General features: G+C 34.4%; 1 protein-coding gene, 1 long non-coding RNA gene and 2 other non-coding genes across 6 annotated transcripts in view; 1 reads left to right on the top strand and 3 right to left on the bottom strand.

Annotated features, from left to right (window-relative positions):
• The window catches only part of LOC105836860 (nuclear pore complex protein Nup88), an 80,974-nt gene extending 75,565 nt beyond the window's left edge, over window positions 1-5,409 (bottom strand). Inside the window, exon 1 of the mRNA XM_012681186.3 lies at window positions 5,163-5,409. Within this exon, the coding sequence (XP_012536640.2) occupies window positions 5,163-5,372 (210 nt within the window). The 5' untranslated portion in view covers window positions 5,373-5,409. The remainder of the gene's footprint in view (window positions 1-5,162) is intronic.
• A 314-nt stretch (window positions 5,410-5,723) lies between these two features.
• Window positions 5,724-22,380, top strand: part of LOC105836861 — a 184,742-nt gene continuing 168,085 nt past the window's right edge. For all 3 annotated transcript variants that reach the window (XR_004962675.1, XR_004962676.1, XR_004962674.1), the window contains exons 1-3: window positions 5,724-5,863; window positions 5,946-6,160; window positions 7,636-7,784. This is a non-coding gene — a long non-coding RNA (uncharacterized LOC105836861). The remainder of the gene's footprint in view (window positions 5,864-5,945; window positions 6,161-7,635; window positions 7,785-22,380) is intronic.
• Window positions 7,700-7,773, bottom strand: Trnat-agu. Its single transcript has one exon. It is a non-coding gene; the product is annotated as a tRNA-Thr (tRNA).
• On the bottom strand, window positions 8,359-8,432 carry Trnan-guu. Its single transcript has one exon. It is a non-coding gene; the product is annotated as a tRNA-Asn (tRNA).

Here is a 22,380-nt window from a genome sequence, read left to right as displayed (position 1 = left end):
GAAGGACGAGGGCTGGGAATGACCTGGCGAAAGGCGCGAGAGGAGGAGAGATAGCCCAAGAGCGGAGGGGAGGGGAGAGGAAGGGTGAGAAAGGGGGGTAAGAGGGAGAGAGTGAGAAGGCGCGTTTAGACGTTCGTTCCGCTGGTAACAAAGATAACTCTATGCAATAAAAATGATTCAAAGTTTCCCGCGGCGGATGGCGGTTCCGATGGCGGAGCGGTTGACAATGGCGCGTCTTTGTCTCCTTCCCGCGCCGCACCTCTGCCGTCCCCCCGACCTGCCGTGCCACTTTTGCCGCGGCCGCCTCCCTCGTCCGTATCCTGCGACACCTATCTTCCGGTTTAAAGTCCCGGCGTGCGCGCCAGAGAGGAACCTCGCTAACTTTTATTATTTACGACCGATATTTCAGCCGGGCCCCGAGCGCGTACCACCCCCGGGGCAGCGCGAGCGAGCGCAAAGTGGCCGCCACCACGACGCGTTTATTAATCGATGCCTCCGGGGAGGTGTCGCTCTCGAGGAAAGATTAGAGGAAGAACGTCCGCTCTGTCGTACATGTCGCGCAATTCCCGATTCTCATTGACGAGTGGTGGACAACGTGGTGGAAAGAAACAACGAGATAAGAACGTCGAGCAATTCCGTGATGATGTCGGTCGATCGCGATTAATCGCGGCGTAACCGAAATAAAACGAAATATCACGTCGCGTTATTAAAACGACAGCTGAGTGAAATTAACCGAGCGCAGGTCTTATCGAATCAACGGATGAACGGACGATGATCGGCACCGAGAGACCGTTGGACTTACCCTCCGTCCGCACTTACCCTCTCGGCACCCTCGCGCGGGCACCTTTATCTACCTATACGCATATACATACGCGACCCTCTCCTCGATGAAGGGTCTGAATTTGCATTTTATTCGCAGTCGTGGAACCGCGGGTCCGTCCGTGCGGGTAACGCTCCTCCGCGGCGCGGACATTTATTTTAATTAAATTACTCCGGAGCGTCGAACAACCCATTTCCTATAAATTATCCCCTCGCCGCTCTTTTGCGTTCGCGCGCTGAGGCATTAACGTACCCGCTGATCCCGCGGTGCCATTGAAATGAAATAAAAGCACCAGCGGCCAGCGAAATGTACCGCTTGACCAATTCTCACCGCGATTTCGCCGCTTCTCTTTCATTTAGCACAATCATTTCCCGCAAGTGCACAGGTACCCTTAGGTTTCCCAACCGCTTCGGGGGAACAAATTTTCGGTATGTCTTTTCAAATAATCTTCTACATTGTTTTTTAATTATTATAGTTGTATATCTATATAATCTGAAACATCTAATTAAACTATTACGGCATAAATGTATTCAAAACCTAGATAGCTCTTTTACGGAGTATTTAAGAAAATATTGACAAGATATTGATTTTTTAATTATTTAATCATAATTTTGTTCGATGCATTTACTAGAGAATATCATATTTTGTATTAGATAGATAAAATTCATTTTTTTAGATTATAATATTTTGTTTAAAAGTTTTATATATGTATAAATTACATAATACAATAATTACAAAAATAATAAATAAATTATCATCATAATATATATTGATATTTGTACACTAACAGAAAAGAATTCAACTTAATTCAAACAAATATTTATTTGAATAGTATCAATAACATATTTTATAGAAAATTAATAATATTTATTTAAAACAAGTAATACTTTCTACAATTTAAAAAATATTTCTTATTTGAAATAAATATTTATTTTTTATGAAATATGTTATTAGCACTATTCAAATAAATATGTATTTGAATCAAGCATTCTTTACTGTCAGTGTATCGATAAAAAATATCATTTTTGCTTTTTATGATTTACTTTGGCCTACAGAACTTGTTTTGTACGCAGTCCTTCCAAGCTTTTATCAGCAACACTCTATTGAAAAGTTTCAAAGTGTTTCGTAAAATTCTAATCAATTTGCAGCATCTCGAAACTTTTTTATTTTGGAAATTAATTTCTTTCATGTATTAATCTAGTTTCAGTTCAGTCAGACGAAAACAGGTTCTTTATTAGTAAATTAACTCTTATGACCGATATATATTTATGTTATTTTTGTTTCATTAATATAAATATCAATATATTTGTGTTTCATAAAAGTTTTTTGTCCACAAGACAGACTTAATTTTGCCAATGTCGACTTCTTAAATTTAACCCCGGTTCAAACTTTTGATTAGCGTATAATGTAAAAATTTTATAATTCTTCTATATCCCAAAAATGTTGATGTAGATTTTTCGATGTCACAGTCAAATGTAACTGATAATTTTTGTATCTGCTAGAATTTTAGGTAAATTCTGCTCCTGTAAGATTGATTAAGTGCATTACATACACACACACACACACACACACAAACACACACACACACACACACACACACCACATTATTTGATAATCATTTATATCTATCTCAGTATTTACACACATACCATTTTTGCTATAATTGCAAAATTATTTTTTGAGTGTACACTAAAAAGAGATTTTGCAACTTTAACAAAAATGATATGTGTGTAAAAATTAACTCAGATAAATAAATATTAATAAATGCTGCAATATATATACTTAAGTATTGCACCTAATCAATCTCTATCTGATAGAAGCAGAATTTTCAAATTCTATATATGACAGCTAAAATTCTAGCAGATATAAAAATTAACGATACATTTTGGTTGATATCAAGAAATATATCTATATTAGCAAAAAATTTTTTTGGTGTAATATAAAAATTATACATATATAGGATATATATACAATAGTATAAAATATAAATATAAAATTTATTTATATAAAATATAAATATAAAATTATATATAGGATGTTTCACTTTAATGGAAACAGTGAAATATTTTTCAGAAACAGCAAATATTTAAAAAAATGTTTCATATAATTATATTATATAAAAGGAGATAAATAATGATAAAATTAATTTTTAAAAGAATCAAATTTTTTTGAAAATTGATTAGCATTATTTATCCTTTCACATATACACACACAGACAATACAGTTTAATTTTTTAGGACATATTGTCCATAAAATTTTCTATATACTACTACATTATTTATGAATAAACTACAATCATTTTATTAATTTATTACAATAAGAAAACAGTACCTTTTACACTTAAAGCAGATATTTTGTAACCAATAATAAATGTCATGCATATATTAATTATCTCATATTGAATTTTGGTCATATGTAGCCATCAAGTAAAAAGGAATAAATGTTATATAGTGCATATATCAGTGACAACTTTCACTAAAGAAAAAAAAAAAAGTTTGGTAATAGCTAACAAATGTTGAGTGAAGTCAATTAAATCTTCTATTATAACCAAAAATAATTTTTTTCTAAATATTCAGTATTATATAGACCAAATGTTGAATATATTATTGTTTGGTAATGCTTATTATTTAATATTTACCAATATTTATTTAAAAAAATAAAATTTTTTAGTAATATTAGATATCAAATATTTAATTAGCATTATTTTATAACTATTACTTTTTTCCTAGTACTCCTACATTAAAAGTTATAATAATGCAATGTAATATAACCAGCCATCCCTAGTAGAAATTCATGCACTTTGACTGACTATTCAGTTCGTTACTATTTAGTATTATGGATTTCCATATATATACAAGAATACTGCTTAGAAACTAACTAAATATTTATAGACCAATTATGTAGCAGTTTTACTGTATAGTATGTGGGTAAGATTTTTACAAAATTTTTTATTCTGATTTTTTAACAACTTCAAGTATGTAGTTCTATCACAAAAATGTCACAAGACAGATTAAGAGGTTAAGAAGTACTTTTACTGTTGAGTAACTGTTAAGTAACTGAGTTTGGATATTATATAGTTTTTTTGCAATAACTTTGAGAAACTTATTGCGTTACAACTTGATTGGTATCCTAGACAGTTTGCTATTCAGTTGCGAGACAAAACCCAGTAACTGTCCAATAATCAAACAAAAGCTGCACTAAATTTCTATTTAGTAGTATTTACTAAATATTTGAAAAAATAAAATCATTTTTTGTTATGTTAATTGAGTGTTTACTTAGCATTACCTTACTTAACACTTAGTAACCATTATTAAACTCTTATTTTCAGTATAGGTATACAATTGTAATTCGCCATTCATAATAAGTGTCATTTCAATTAAAGTTTACAGTTTTAAACATTTTCTATTTTTAATAAATGGCAATTACACATTTAATTAATATAATTCTACATTTTTAAGTATTTATCAAGCATTATCAAACGATTGGATATATTATCATGTATGCGTGTTTGGTAATACTTAGGCTGCATTCCTTTTGGCGCTTACAGCACTTGTAAGCATTATTTGTCCTTATTTAATTCTAATTTAATGATGAGCGACAAGAATGAAATAATGCTCACAGCGCTGTGAGCGCCAAATGGAATGCAGCCTTAATAAATATTAAAAAAAAAAAATTATTTTGATTATATTATATTAATCAAATATTAAATTGGCATTCATTCAACATTTGATAAATTAATTATTATCAAAGTCTTTCCAGAATATTTCTACGATGAATAATATATGATAATACCAAATAACAAATACCAACTACCTGATGGTACTTACTAAATATTTAGAAAATTAAAATCAATTTTAATTATATTAACTGAATATTTAATTGGCATTACTTCACCATTTGATAGCTGTTATTAAACTTTCTTTTTAGTATATAATCTATTAGTCATGATAAAAGTGCTAATTCAACTGTAAACGCAGAGTTAAAAAGAATTTTAAACATTTATCTCCAATTTTAAATATTCCTACTAAATTTGTCAAATATCGACGAACGTAGAAAATAGACTTGTGAATAAAGGATGCGTCTCGCGTTCAGGCTTAGTTGTGTTATCTCGATGCATTACACAGTGAAGTGGAGTCCGCGGCGCACGCGTTAGCAGCCGACGCGGCCGGCGCGTCGTCGAGATTAGGTTAGGTTAGGTTAACTTGCATCGACGCACCGCGCAATCCGACGAAATGCCGTTACCTTTTGTTTACGTTCGATCGAGGGGAGATCCTTTCACGGCGATCGTGATTCGCGAGGCGTGCGGTACGTACGATATGACAATACGACGGCGTTCTCTTACCTGATAAGGGATGTCCTCGTCGAGCTTGCCACGGGTCGCCGCGACGTTGAGCGCGTGCACGCAACACTTGTCGGCATTCCACATGTACAGCACGTTGTCGCGTATCTCGAGGATGTTCCGCGTCTCCTTGACGCCACTCGTTAGGCTCGCCTTGATATCCTTGAACAGCCCCTTCTCGTTCAGGCGCAACAAGTCCGTGCACGACGACATCCTGCGACGTTGGAGCGCAGGCGACGAGGGACACTAGGTTATGGCGGTACAAACGCGCGATCGCGCGCCTCCGAACCACCACGCCGCGCGCGCCGTGAAGCACGCCGCCGCACGGTGGCTGCCGCGTCACTCTCGTGCGGCCGACTTCGGGCCGTACATGCTTTTCGAAACGACCGTTGATCGCGCCGCGGCGCACAATCGGTCGCGAGATTTTTGTATTGAGAAAATGGCGCGCGGCAGCAGTGTTCGCGACCTTACGAGCGATCAATTTTGCATATTCATCGTGAATGAATCAACGTCGCGAAGTATTTATCGTTGACCAAAAGGACCGTCGCCGGGTATCGATTGCGATGCTATTACTAACGCCGGATTTTCACGAGATTTTCCAGAAGGTCACGAAATGGTCACGATCTTGCGAATGGCCAGTATTGAATCGAAATGAGGAATTAAACTACTGATACCCGTTGGTCTTCGAGACCTCGATGACACGGGTAAGCATCAACTGCTCTTATGCGCGAATTATTCTTAAAATTATCATACTGATTAATTGATCCATGTTTCGATCATTTGAAGGTGATTCATCGTGAATGAACCAACCTCGCGAAGTATTTATCGTTGACCAGAAGGACTGTTGCTGGGTATCGATCGCGATGCTATTACTAACGCCGGTTTTTCACGAGATTTTCCAGAAAGTCACGAAATGGTCACGATCTTGCGAATGGCCAGTATTGAATCGAAATGAGGAATTAAACTGATACTCGTTGGTCTTCGAGACCTCGGTCACACGGGTGAGCATCAACTGCTTTTATGCGGGAATTATTCTTAAAATTATCATACTGATTAATTGATTTGTGTTTTGATCATTTGAAGGTGATACCATCACTAGTAAAATGTCACGGTGATTAAACATGTCTCTACATCCGGTACACGTACAAACAAAATTATTATTAATCTTAAATGTATTTTTTATAATAATAATACACTAAAATTTAAAAGATAGATTATTTTAAATATAAAAGTTAATGTTAAAAATAAATTTGTTACTAGGTTTGAGTTTGCATTTTAATGTACTTAAAATTATTTAAGAAATACTTTAATTTAAATAATGTGTATTTTTGCATTTATTTTAATAATAAACACATTTTTATAAATAATGCAAACATTTAGAATATTTAAGGCATTTTTAATTGTCTAGATTGATTCATTTAGATGTTTTAGAAATTCTTCAAATTTTCAAATTAATAATTTTACACATGTATGTATATATGCATGTATAAAAATTAATTATATAATTAAATTGGTTTACAATATAAAGCAATTCATGATAAAAAAATTACGATACAAAATTTGTATCGTAAATTTTTATAAAAATTCAACAATTTTGGCTCTGTTACAGTTGTCTAGTTCTACCAAACATTTAGCTTAATTAGCATTTATTTGTGCTAAGCTATCCAGACGTAAAAAAATTAATATGGCTTTTACTAAAATTAAAAAAAAAATCAGATTTAATACACATTTATTACAACATGATAATAATGTTATTGATCACTTATGTGTATAATCTATAATTGAAGAACTTCTCACAAAATATATCTTTGAACTGTTTATTAAATATGATAATTTTTTTTTAAACGTAGTAAAAACAAAATTGTAGACTGTGATTAATATTTAAAGTTTCCATTTAAAAGAAAAAAAAATTTGGATTTGTTTTGCTCTTGCAGAAATTTTATTTATATTTACTACTTATAATATTTGTATTTTGGTTTAATTTTTATTGTAACAAAATTATTTACAAGGCTACTCATTATTTTGCTCCGAAATCCAGATTAAAAAATGTACCTGTTTGATTTTTGTTTGTAGGAAACCTTTTAATTACATTTGCAAAATTATAAGTTTCTTTATAATTGTATTAGTGTATATTTGTGCATATAAAATGAAATAAATACATATATCAAGTTTAGGGAAAACAAGATAGAAAGTTTTAATGCAGTTTAACGTAGCAACAAAGAACAAGTCTTATAATTGTGATACAGACCACAGTGCACCGTTAAATAAATTAATTTTTTTTTGAGATGTTATAATTTTCTATTATCACAATTTTGTAACGATAGCATAATTTTTGTAATAATTTTATAGTACTTATTGCAAAATAAGATTTTTAAAGAATAAAACATCAAATAAGTTCTATTTGAATACGTTAATGCATGTGTTTATAAATAAACAAAGGAAATAATTTGCATTGTTTCGGTTTTCAATGTTGCAGAATCTAAACTTGTAGAAGATGGAAAGAAAAAAAAAGTGAAGCAAATTTCGATTTGCTTCTGAAGAGGCCCCGGAGGGATTCGAACCCTCGATCTCCTGTTTACTAGACAGGCGCTTTAACCAACTAAGCCACGGCGCCGTTGGGAGAAGGTGAGTATTTACAATTTATCAGTATATCTGAAAACTGACAATGTTCTGTACTTCAATTTCAAAATTGAATCATAATTCCTGTGCTTTTATGTTTTGTACACATTGAATACTTTTCTGCGCGTTAGATCTGCTATGATGAAGAAAATTATTACTATATTGTGTAATATAAAAAATATAAAAAAATAATCTGTGCATGATTACAAAACATAATACGTGTTTTGAAGTAATAGGTAAAATTTAAATTAAATGATTACTTTTTATTAAATAATCAATGAAAGCGTGTAAAGTATATGGAATATAATTTATTAAATATGGCTGAACTGATTTTCAAATTTTTAAAAATATAATTCCTTTTAAGTACAAATTTGTAAAACGATTTTATGAATTTTTTTAGATATTAGGTAATCTATACAAACTTTTATCTATCAGAAGTTATCTTTTATTAAAAAATTTTTATTAATTGAAATATTAAAATTTTTACTTCTATATAAATCGAATTTTTACAGAATACAGTTTTGGTAATAAAATTTGCATGTAGACAAAATTGTATGAAAAAAATAGAAACAAAAATAAACGCCCCCGGGTGGGCTCGAACCACCAACCTTTCGGTTAACAGCCGAACGCGCTAGCCGATTGCGCCACGGAGGCGGACGGTTGGAACGACTTTAATAAATAATAAGATCTTTTATTCTCTTTTCATGTAACTTTATTTCTTAATTATGTATATATCTAACATTTTTTAATTACAAATACATTTCACATATATTAATATAATTCTCGTACACAAGAGGGTGCGCGCGTACACACACACGCGCACAAAATAATACCAATATTTGATCACTTTCATATATTAGTCACACAAAATAACTTCCAGATCATTATACATGATAGCAAAATATTATTTGTCAATAAGTCCAATAATGAACAATCTGATAAAAATATTTATATTTAAAAACTACACACACACACACATATATATATGTTTTTTTTCTCTTGTATAATTTGTCATATAGAAAAAAAATACGAAAGTTAAAAATTAATTAATTGGTGCTTACAAAAAGTAACATTGCTATTAAATTCTACATATAATTTATGTAATTTTCAATTACATCTTATAATATAAACAATTTTTTGTTATTTTCTGAAATTTTAGATTTTATAAAACAAATTTAACAATATTAAAACTATTATTTTAATTATATTTTAATTTTTTAAATTATATTTTCTATATTTGCATAAAGATTATACAAGAGAACCACAAATGTTATGGTCATGTTTTATATACCTGTATTTATATATCTGCGTTTTTATATGAAAAACCCTTTATGGTCATGTTTTATATACCTGTATTTATATATCTGCGTTTTTATATGAAAAACCCTTTATTGGAAAAATAATTGAAATGTTAATAGATTTGCAATCGTTAGAAAAAAAGTTAAAAATATCTAGTTTGATCTCGTTTGTTATCTCTTTGTGTCAAAAAATGGGAGTAAATATGACGGTGAGATCTGTAAATAACCTTGTGCATGCGAAGTGATTTGCAATTCATTTTCCTATAACGGCCGACGATGAATTGCGCTATATAGGCTCTCTGTTTCTAGAATGCCACCTACAAAACGCATGTTTATATCTATGAAACCGCGGCGTTCTGCGATACAAATCGAACAGATGTGTCGGCGCAAGAAAGCGGCCGCGATGAAATATCGCCTTGCGTTGAAATAAATTCGTTATAGTCGTGGTCGTGGGCGCTGTGCGCGGCGATAATGCGTGCGTATACGTAACGGGAAATAGTCCGGCACAGTCGCATCGAAACCATATACGGTTAATTAAATGGGGTCGGCTCATTAGTAACTGTCTATATGCAAGGCGATGGGCGAGACGCGATTGGAGGGTGGTCCCAAGGTGATTTATCCGTCACGATGGATCGCAGATGTTCGACTGGTACGCGATGCGGGTCATCACAATACCGTAATTAGGATGATAGTGCATCTATACGCATGCAAAATGAAAACGCATGTTCCGTTTGGGCATAATATGTAGATTATTTAAAAAATAGTCATTCGAGTTATTTCTCGAATTGAATTGGCAAGAATTTATGATATGCACGAAAAACAAAACAATTTTAATGTCTGAAAATTTAGCGAGAGAGAGAGAGAGAGAGAGAGAGAGAGAGAGAGAGAGAGAGAGAGAGAGAAACAAATTTGAAAATTAATTTTATTGAACCATCAAAATAATGATGTAAAACATTCAAGTACATTGAACAATGCTACATAAATTTTGGTTTTCTACAAATAGCTCGTGCGTTCTACATGCTATAATTATTTTAATCATCTGACAAAATTTTCAAATCTCTATCTAGTTAAATTTTTAGACACTTCAATAAGACTGTTTTTCTCAGGTATTAATTCCAAGAATAACAAAAATTAAATCTTTTTTTTTAACAAGCATGTTTTCAATTATTATATTCAATTATTATATATCAATTTATTTGTTATGTCTTTAAGATACCTATATTTTATACGGAGAAACCTAAAACGTTTCTATTGACGATTGATACTTTAGCAGTTTATCCGTATGCCGATGTCTCGCAAGACTTGCTCTTAAAGATCTCCGTCGGAAGATCTTCTGGTTCGGCCATGGTGACACTAACGGTCTGTTTAAATTGTGTGTTTAATTACACAAGTAAGAGACAGTCGCCGCGAAATTTATCGGTCACTGTTACCGTCCCCTTCGTTCCTAATCTACGTAGCAGATATCCACGCTAAACAGAGGAGAAACATATCCTTAGCCTGCAATAAGACGCTTCTCATTGCTTTTTAGTGCCTCTTCCTAGAGAAGCAATTAGATTTATCAAACACGCATGCATATAATTTACTAGGGTTAGTACAGTAGTTGCGGCCAATGTAACTATGAGTCGTAACGTGTCACTCGTAGCTTACAATTATGATTTAAAAATTATGCATCTTTTCAAGTTATTATATAAATAAGAGTGATCAGACATATTTGTTAAAAAACTTATATGTAAAGATATTTTAATAAAATTAAAAGGAATTGGCTTTATTAGTAAATATAGTGCGGCTTATAAATGTTGTTTCAAAAAGAATTTCTTTTTTTATATTTGTGCATTATTATATGTTCTCTTTTGTACTTCTGCGAGAGGCACGCAGTTTTCTCTGCAGTTGCGCATATCTTTATGGCTCTTTTTAATTATCGGAGAATTCTTGGTGCACATGACTGAGTACTTGTATATGTCTACGGTTAGAGAATACATGGATCTCACTTCTTATTGGATAGGAATTTATGGCCATAAATCTAACTGGTTCCCGTCGAGAGGTTGAGCTTCCACCTGGAAGTTTACAATCCCTCGTTCTCTCTATCCTGTAACCAACATCCGCTCTATCTCTCTTGTTCGCGTTTTCCACCCCTTCTCGGCACGGAAAGCACGGTACTTTACAGGCTATGGTGGATGTCTATGATGAAAGTATGCACGTTCTAGGATATACCGAACTTGTAACGATGTAACGGGTGAGATTGCAGTGAAATCATGATGAATTCATTCAGAGTGCGAATTAACGTCCGGCCGGGGGTAAGTTTCGCTAAATGCCCGGAAGAGAGAACGCACGCGAAACCGGTGATTATCAATATTTTATTATGATAAACCAAAGTTGAGATTTAGCAAATTTGTTAATGCTCAAGAAATCACCAGAATTTATTAATCGTATAACGTTCCAGTTTGTTATAAACATGTATCGATTATAGATTAATTATGCATTTTTTTACTTTGTGTTGTATTTATATTTACTAACATATTTTTGTTTTATTTTCTATTTTGATAATATAATTTAATATTTTATTAAATAAAAACTAATAATTAAAATACATTTTCAAATACGATATTATATAATCTTGTAAGACAGTTGCATTTTTATTAAAAAAAATTAGTTGACACTAAAAATATGTTGTAAAGTTGTAAGATTTATTTCCGTGCTAAAATAAATTAATTCGCATGTAGAGCGTCGTATAATGATGAAGAAAGATCGTCAGATGTATCGATAGTTATGATATAACAAGGGTTATCATTTCGGTCTCACACGTATTACACTGTGCTGTTTTCTTGGCTCGTTTTTCTCGTTCAATCAACTAATGATCTACAGAATGAAGAGAATGGCAGAACAGATCACGAACACCCGGTAGACAATACGTCTTGGCACTCGTAGGTCATTGTGGCGTTGAAAGGGAGTAACTTATAGGGGCATTGGGAATTACCAGTTTATTATTAGGGAGATAGCATAGAGGGCCAAGATCAGGGGTTGCTGTTAATTCTCCTAACACTTGGCTCCCCGGAGAGAACACGCTGCCTTAAGACTTCCTCCTTCTCGACCCACCCCACTGCACGGCCGACATCTTGAATCGCTGCCGTGTTAATTAGTACGACTTTAAACGCGCCCGCATGCGGTAGCAATCGGGATTCCCTGAGATGGTTTCAGCGCTACCCTCTAGAAGATGTTAAGATTGATACGCAATCTTAGGGCAGAAAAATCACAATGTGTATGTTTATGTGATTGCGATACTTTCGTGAAATTCAATTTCCAACACGATCATTATGTTTTAGTGTGACTTGTTCTGCAATCCCCCCCTCTGTAAACGAGAAAATTTGATTCAATATCTCTTTTCTTCCGAATTGTCTCTTAAATTAGCACTTAACATTTTATGGAAGATAGTCAAGCTTTGAAATACGTTGTATTTTTCTTAATTTATATTCAAGATTTATTGACATCAAAAAGAAATTGATAACGCATGAAAAAGAACACCATTGGTAGCAATTTTTGAAAAAGATAAAGCTACGTGACATTTTCGATACAAATTTAAAAATTTACAATAATAAAACGTCTTTGTTAACACATATGCAAAGCCATCTTTATCTAAATTAATTATTTAGCATTTTGTGCTCCGTTCCTCTCTGTGTATGAGAGAAGATAAAATATCCTTCGCCACCCTCTTTAATCCGGATACGAAGGTGAAACATTTTCGGAGGCTCTGAAAGACGAGTCGGCAAGGCTTTGACGTATGGAAGATGTCAGTTGCGGGCTGGCACGGTGGTGTCGTCGATTCGTCTTCCCTTTAGCTGCCACCTTCCGCGAATCCTTTCTATTCCGCTATCCTTTACGTTATATAAATGGTGCCCGCGTCTGGTAGCCGCTGGCAAAATTCCGGCCTCGCCACAGATTGCTCTATTTTCGGAGCTCTTCGATTTATCAATTGGTTTCTTCCGAAGTAGAAGGTTTCCTCCCAAAGATTGGGTCTTCTAAATTTAATCGACATTCTCAAATGGTTTTAGTCGCTTAAAGATAAAAATCTCGATGTGCGATTGTATCTTTTTCAATGTTATCGTTATTGATTCGCTCTTTTGCATGTCAAGAAATCGAGAAAAAGTACGAGGAAAGTAATTCTAATAAATGATACAAGTTTAAAGAAAATCAATAGTATTTAGCTCTAATTAAAATTTTAATTAATTAACGCTATAGATGTCGTCTTTATTCAAAACGTTTTTTGATGTGTTTATGCCGAAAAATACATTTTCTTAGTTTTAAAGAAAAAGCAATATTGATTGAAGCAATAAATAACCGCGTTGTAATGTGGAATATAAGAATGGCCGGTATCGCGGCGTATATAAACATTTATAGGTTTTCACGTGCCGAAAAGCTGTCGAGGGGCAATTCTTAGTTCTCCTCGTAGGAAGGCCCGTAACGAGGTCGACCGGGCTAACTATGCCAATAAATCAACGGCCTTAATGAAAATGTAGCGCTATCCGTTGCAAGAGCGCTGAACGAGCGGTCCTACCTCCCCGTTCGCCGTTTAAATGAAATGAAAAGAACGTGCAGCACTGGAAAATGCCCTCCTAAAAATATCAAGATAAGAGCGAGTCGGCGATGAGGAGCCCTGTCCGGAATGAGGGATGGGGGCAGCTCGTTTCGCAGGAGAGAAAAACGCGCGTAATTATGAAAACGCGGTATTTTTCTACGAACGCCGAGCGAACATACATCCGTTGATAATCTATATGCCGTTAAAGTTCGACCCTAGCCATCGACGACAAGTATCTTGATCTCAAATATTTCTATTTGTTGTTGCGTTAATAACATTTGTATAATTACAAAATAAAATGTAAGTTATTAGTACTTTATTGTTTATTTGTCGACAAAACACAACATAAAATAGATTTTTTAAACTTTAAAATGAATGATAAAGCAATCGAATTTTTTTCTCATTTTTAAAAATGACAAAAATTAGAATCAAATATATATATATATATATAGATGGAAGATTAACCAATTGCTGTATTTATATAATTGTCTTTTTATGCGTTGCAAATGTTCGTGTATTGAATTAATTCAGCATTCATACGTGATATTGTTATTTTTACAAACGAGGGAGGGATAGCTACCGTAAGAATGGAAAGCATTCTTTTTCCGTTGTTGAAGATATAAAACATGACGTAGCATATGTCGCTCTACGCGCAGCAGTCACATACGTGTACAACATGTATAATGCCGCGTACGTGTGTCTGCTATAATTACGACGGTCGCGAGCGTACCCAAAACAAGTTTGTAATCGTGAAAGATGAGCAAAGACGACCCTCGTGGCTATACATGGCAAAGAGGCGAGTCCGATAATATATGTACAATATTTTTAATTGTTGACGTTAAAATGTGCTCCCTTGGTTTTTTCTCGTTAACGTGACGTGGGAGGGTCCGAAAACTGGCTCGCGTCACGTTTTCGGCCGAGCCCTCCGAGTTATTTATTTCACGCTTAAAGAATCACCCGCCGTCCATACATACTGCCGTTGAGCACCGTCACATGTAGACTTTGGACAAACTGTCTTCTGCAAGCGCGGGGTAAAAAAATCTGACGGGAAAGCGAAAGATTTGAGGAAAATATCGTGGTAATTAAACAATGACGTGAATCCCAAAAAGCGAATAACATTAGTATTGTTAGTCAAAAATAATATTACAGCGCGAGTGAAAAGATTAATCCTGTTCTTTAAACGATCGAATTGTTGAATAATTATTGTTATTTATAATTTTTTTGCTTATATCTTAAGTTAATTTTATTTATTTTCTGTCTTTTAAAATGGAATGGGTGTGTTACCACGGAAAGACAGTAAATAGTCGTTGATGGCTGAGTAATAAATATAGCATTTGTACATGAGTAAGATTTTACTGAAATAATTAGTAAGAGAAGTGAGATATGGAGATGCAAAAGATGTGAATTTATATCGAAGATCAGTGAAATACTTACTGATTCTCAATGAAATTCTTTTTTATTATTTCTTTTTATCAGTGGTTTTAGTTTTACTGGTTCAGTTTAAAGGCGTGCCAATCACTATTGCAGACAAATAGCGATCGATTGTTTCGGAAGAGGCAATCGCGCGCGTCTTTTGTGAGTGAAATCACATTTCCGTCGTGGTTCGATTACGACGTGGGGAGATTCAACTTTGCCACGTTGAAAAATTATGTACCCCTCGAACATCATTCTGTACGATTACGCGAGATACGATCGAAAGAAACGAAATCGGAGGAGGCCATTGTCGAGGCGTATTCATATTTGGCTCCTACATTTTGCATGCGATTCGTACACAATGCGGTCCATCGGAAGCTGTCGTCTACTACTTCCGCTATCTGACTGCGGCACGTCTGCCTGCCTGTTTCCCCCTTCATTCTGTCCCGACGAAATTCCGACGTATTCGCATATATTTATTTCAGTCGTATGGAAAAATATGAGAGCGTTTTTCGGCGAGTTCCTCTCGCATTCAACGTTCGCTCGGAAAGTGACTCGGAAATAGTATTGGTTTCATTTACAATGAATAAATATTAATTTATCGTATCGTACTTTTCTCCAATAATTGCGGAATTTGTATCTTAATATATAACAAAAAAATTCATGTTAAACTTAACACATTGATTGAACACAATTTGGAAACAAATTGTGGTTGCAGATGTTGATATATACATTTTGTTAATTTATACAATATTCAAATTAATTGATTAGAATTTATATTTTAAAACTTATTAATTACAAGATTTTTATCTTATTTACGCTTATATCTATAAATTGTGTCATTTTAACACTAAGAAATATTGAATATTAATTTAACAAAACATTTAAATCACATTACGTTAAATTTAAAAAATTCAATAAAAATTTTAATAAGAACTGTTTGAAATAAATACAAAATATTTTTTTACTACATAAGTATAAAAAGTTATGTGTTACAATGTATACATAATTTTTTATATTATTATAAGATTACATTAATAGAATTAATATTTATTAATTATTAATGACTACCGATTACTATTTTATTTTCATTAAATAAAAGAGAAAATTGAAATTTTAGCAAGGCACTTACTAGTGAAAAAAAGCAATATACTTAAGTATTACGAGAGACTAGTAAACAGATTGATAATGAAATACCAACGTGTGCCTGAAATTCGTCAATCATATGTCCGGCGCAAGCAACGTATCTACATCTTTATTAGGGAGGCACGTGTGGTTTAGAAATGTTTTACCCTAATTACGAGACGATCCTGATTAAATATATTCTAGTAGATTTCTCTCTTGCTTTTCTCCTCCCCCCTTCCCTCTTTCTCTGTTTCTCCTCGTCCTCTTCTCTTCGCTATCTCATACGCACACAGTTGTCACGTAATGGAATATATTCGTTACCGTGATATGATAACGGGTCGCCGTAAGTCAGGGAGTCATATTACCTCGGAGATCCTAGTCGCCGCGAAGTATAGCGTGATTTTTCAATTTATTAAAGTCGACGCACGCTTGTAGAACTCCCGCGACGAACAGTGTAGATAAGAAGGGAAATTTATGGTCCACCTATTGGAAATGCGACGAGCACTCTCTCGCTAATGAATCGAATTCAGATAGCTGAGAATGAAGAATTGCGCTTAATATGCATAAATCAAGAGCAAAGCACAGCAATAAACCGGCTAACTGGCGACCGGAAGTGCGGTCCGTTTCTCATCTTATCGCAAAGTCCGATCTTATTAAGCGCGAATGCTGTAGGTTCATCGATGCGATCAAATCGCTCCGTATCAATTGTCGCCGACGCCTCGGCGAATTTGAGCCTAATTACTTTATTGCAAATGTAGCGCCAGGAAACAACCCGAGTTAGGGTGCGCGTGAAACTATTTGGATCGGTAACGCGATCGTGGTGATGTGCATCTATCGTGCAGTTCGATCGGAACGAGTACTTCTTGGCGCAGGCTTTAATTGGTACACGGAAAGAATTTTTTGTTATATTTTATCGCAGTTCGCTGTACTTTACTATGTGTGATCAACTTGGCGGTTTATCAAATTATGAGATAGGAATTTTTGAAATACACAAAAGATGCTTTACTCCCTAAAATACAATCAGTGAGAAATCAGTGAAAACAGTAAAAATACGCTGATTTTTAGTGGTATACTTACTTGTCAATTAATGAAATAAATACACTGAAGTTATTATATACTAATTATGAAGTGTAAATCACTGAAAAACGATGAATACTCACTAATTATTACAACTATAAATATATCAAATCAGTGATAAATACACTGATTGCAATTTAGAGAGTAAAAACTACTTAACAAAATAATCGCGCAGTATTGTAAAGTGTTTTAAAACAAAATTTTCTTACATTATATGAAATTTTTCTCTATATCCTTATATATTTAATTTTTATTTACATGTTACGCTATTTCTTTTATTAATAAATGTGTTGTAGATTGTCGATTTACTCTCTAAAGTACAATCATAGTAAAAAATTAGTGAAGTCAGTGAAAATATTTTTTAGTGTTAATATACTAATTCTGAAATCACTAAAAGACTGTGAAATAATCATTAATTATCACAATTATAAATATACCACTGCAAACCAAGTAATAATATACTGCCATGTAAAGAGTACAATTACCGTGTGATTTTCAGAATAACTTTTATGAGAAAATTTTCTCTGTTAATAATGTTTTGTAAATATTTTTGATGAAATTCATATTTCCTATCTCGAGGACTCTAATTGAAGAATTTTGAAACAAAAGATTACGTTATTGATAAAAATTAATATTGCCTGAATCGGTTCTTTGGAATGTCACTCTCATATTGGCGTTTTTATGTTTGATTTGCTCTACTCGTGCTTTCTACATTCATTGTAGATTTTTCCATGTGCTATGTCGCATATTATGCTTTGTGAACCACGCTCATAACATCGCCTTATTTGAGGGATGCATGAACGCCTTTTGTCGCCGCCGTACGCGCACGTGGACACACGGGAATGATAAACGATCATGGGGGGGTCGATCGGGTATTGGCATGCCATGTACGCACGGGGTTATATAAATGAATCGCGTCCCCAGGGCTGTATCTTACGGGAATACGAAACATTAATGGACAGATGCGTTTTTGCCGACGGGAACGAATGGTCCGTGGCTGCGTGTAGATTTATCCTCGACGAACGATTCTGTCGCGGAGGACACGTCGAAGGTATACCGTAAAACCATTACGACAGAAACATTTCGATTATTTCTTCCTTTTTTTTTTGTGAAAAATGTTTTTCGTAATTCCACGCCCGTTTTGTCCGGACACTATTCCATTAGAAAATAAATTAATGTGATTAATATGAGGCGAAAATAATTTATCAAGTCGTGAACGGAAACGAATGAGTGATTTATGATTCGATTTTAGATTTTCTGCAAATTTCTTTCTCTTAAAAAAAAAAACAAGAATCTTTCTTTAATCTTTCAAGATATTTACGGAGAAATAAGCATCTGCAAAATTATGCAAAGTTATTCGCGAAACATAGGTGAAGCAGGCATTTTTTAAAACTTTCTTGCTTCTGACGTGTTGGAAATAAAAAAAAAAAACGCTCGGCACTTTGCGCTGAGAGAACATTCTTTGTAGCTCAAGGGTTTTGTTCAAATAGTCCACAACAATGCGTCGCGCACACTTCAAATTGCCAGCATACCCGAGGAAAAAAGGATACTTACGCTATGTACGATGTGGGGAATGGGGATAGTCCCGTAGTTTAACAGGGCAAAGTACCTCGACGTGTAACGAGGGGGTGGCTAGATATTTGCATAATGATTGCAATTATTATTGCCTTACCACGTGTAATCTATAATGTAGCTCAAACGATAACCGCCAATGCATCGGGGACACGAGAAGGGCCCGTTAACATTCCCGCGGAGCGAAAGTGCCGGTGCAACGGTAGCCCTCACCCATTAGCGGGTGTCGACGAGACACCAACACATTGCCAGATATCGGCATATCGTTGTGTATCCGCGGTTATGGTAAATTAGCCGTCCCTTAATGTCGTTCTTGTCACGGTCGACGACAATTGTGATTTAAACCTAGAAAATCTCACGGTAAAGCGACAAGTATGCCATTCTGTTTTTACGACCGTGCAGCCATTTTGTATTTCTAATGATTAATCGAGCGAATTTTAATTTCTAAAGTCATTCGTATCTATACCCTATAGTCTAAAATAATATAATTTTTTCTATTGTTTCAAAGTAATAACTTTTTAAGTTTTGGTAGTATTAGGTGACAATTACATGATTCACTTATTATTATTATAGTCAACTTTTTTATTACAATTACGGTATCATTACACAAATATCATTGGTCGTAGCGGAATTATTTACTATAAAATAGAGCTGCTATAATATTTTAACATACAAATTGTAGATATAAAACAAAATTCACTAACAGAGAACACTTTTTTTACATTTTTTCCATTAAATAAGTAACGATAATAATAATTGATTAGTACACTGGACTTAGCGTGTAATAAGTCTCTATGGATACTTTTCTAGGATACTTTTATTATTACATTTGTTAATTGCGTGACCGTTTTAATATCGATTTTTTTGCATACTATATATGCGTGACTATATTTTTAATATTCGTAAAAGACTAATTCTATATTTGCGCGAGACGCAAACATCCCCGAGTCGGTAGGGTAGATACCCCCGGTAAGAGATAAGGGGTCGCTAGTCGACCGTCTTCTTATCGACTGGAAGCTCCATGCAAAACGGCTCTCTGACTCCCCGATAGAAAGGGGTAGCTGCGAATTGCCGCCGTCGATTTGAACAACCCCAATTCGTTAGGGTAAGGTCGAAAGGCTGGTCTTCGGACGAACATTATCCGCGTGGTTTCTACCGATTCTGGATAAACGGCTGACTCTGTAATTGCATAAGTTATGATTGCATCGCGAACACTATTTAGTATTGAACTGCTTTAAGGAGCCAATTCTTGGATTCTATTCATGCGTGACTGATTGCCGATATATCGTTCTTAACGACGCCGAGAGAACATTACACGCGCCCCTTTGCACGTTTCTGCAATTCGAGGAAAGGCATAAATATTCGAATATTAAATTTGCTGTCGAATTAGCAATTTGAAGTCTATTTTGTTAATTGTGTTTATTAATATGCTTTTTGTGTTTATTAATATGCTTTATGTATCGCGATATTTGTTAAATTTATATCATATCTCAACTATAAGTTGAAGGAGTTACAAATTTAAGTTACACGTCTATTTAGCTGCAAATTTTTTTTATTGTTTGCATTGCAAATGAATTATATTACATATTTATAGTCAGATAAATTAAGATAAGATAGAAAAGCGTGTAATACAAAATAGTTCCTTTAATTTATAGATGAAAGTTAAATTTCAAATATTGCGATACTTAATGGATGTTATAAAAATAAATAGCAATTGATATAAAACTCAATTCAAAAGTTACATCTCGATCGTTTTGTTAACGAGAAGCGTGTGCTTGTCTTGATTTTGTTCCTCCTTTTTTTTTCCACGATGTTGGGAACATTCATTATTCCTTTTCTGCATGCGCCCTTCGAATTGATTTCATTTTTAAATACACATATCTTTGTTCGTTCACGATTACATCGCGAATTGGCGTGGAAACGGATCCTTTTCACAAATCTCCGGTGATATAAACCGGTGTTTCGATACGTATATACGCGTATACGCGTTCCTTTTGTTATGGAATCCCCGTGTGAATTATGACCACCCAATAGAGGGAACCCCCGCGAACGGTATATTGGATTCGCGATACGCATTTCGCGTGCCTCATGATACTCAAATTTCAGCCGGTAAATCACGGCTGCCTAGATCGGTGCAACTTCGAGAGGGTCGGAAGAAACTTGTGATTCTCTCCTCGGGTCAAACGCGGGCGCAGAATCGTCGTTCCGCTTTAAATTCCCGATTACGCGGTTGACGAGTAAGCCTTTAAATTTGCCGTTATTTTTTGTCTTCAAACAAGTAAAAATTATATTTAGTTATTATCAAAATGGGAAAAAGAAATATTCTATCTATTTCTGTTTTTATGTGGCGAACAATAGGACATCGAATGCTTTCGGGTGGATTTCGTGACGTGTTTTGTCGCGTTGTAAAATATTGACTCTCGTGCTACATTCACTATAGATATTTCACATGGCGCAACGTTCTTCATTGAGACAGAAGGAAATCGAGTTTTATATTTTATCAGACAATCTCTTTGAGTTTTCTCTGATGTAGCTTTCATTGACACAAATGATAAAACATTTTATTCACGAGCATTATTTATTATATATATATATATATATATATTTATGTATTAATTGAAAATGAGCAGTATTCTTGTAAACTTTTTACTTTTTACTTTTTATCAAATTTAATCAAGAAATACGATAAATATTGCATATAACATTTGCTTATAAATTGTGCAATTATTAGGATGTACGTGTTTAATGAAATTTTATATTTTATATACAATTGCTTTCATAACTTTGTTTATGCGGAATTTCTCTTTTGTATTTTTTTACTATTAGCGTTGTCGGAAAAACAATACGTTTCCAACTGTTCAAATGAGACGGCTCGCTGTGAAAGGTCACAAATTTTTATGTGCATAGCTTCCTAATAATACGTACAACAATTATCTTCTATAACATATGCGTGATGTAGAGATTACAGTTTATTGATTAACAGGTTTTTAGATTTCATTTAAAAAATTACGAATTAAGGAGGAAAGAAAATGTATACCCAAGCAGGTCTTGTGAAATACGTAAGAATTTCATAAGTTACACGAATGCTCAAACGCGCACACATATACGTATTCACGGAATTCCTTCCTATTGAAGGTGCATTGGAGTCGACTATCGTCATGTCCATCGTATTGGCCGTGCACCCCTCAATAACCTCGATACAAAATTCTTTTCACATTGCCCTCAATGGCTAGAGGTAGGAGTATAGGAAATATATGAAAGGCCCGCCGTCCGGTTCAACCGGCGCAATGTTGGCTGAGGCTTTTTCTCCCAAACACACGAGTGCCGTTTGCGAGGGGCCTATAAGCTTCGGATCCCCTCCTCCCTGTAATGAAACATAAATTATTCAATCGAAATCAGCTGCGGACTACCGTGCGTCGGCGTCTACCACGACGTCGGTGCTTTCCGGTCAAAAGCGGCGCTTTAAACCGAAACCCTCGATCCTTTCCGCGCGAGGAAGGCGCGATGAAAGCGAAGCGGCCAGACCTTTGCTTTTTTTTTTCCTATG

Source organism: Monomorium pharaonis, chromosome 3 (genome assembly GCF_013373865.1).
Source record: "Monomorium pharaonis isolate MP-MQ-018 chromosome 3, ASM1337386v2, whole genome shotgun sequence".
Taxonomy (NCBI): domain Eukaryota; kingdom Metazoa; phylum Arthropoda; class Insecta; order Hymenoptera; family Formicidae; genus Monomorium; species Monomorium pharaonis.
Note: the sequence above shows the minus strand (reverse complement) of the source record. Positions and strands in the feature narration are given on the sequence as shown.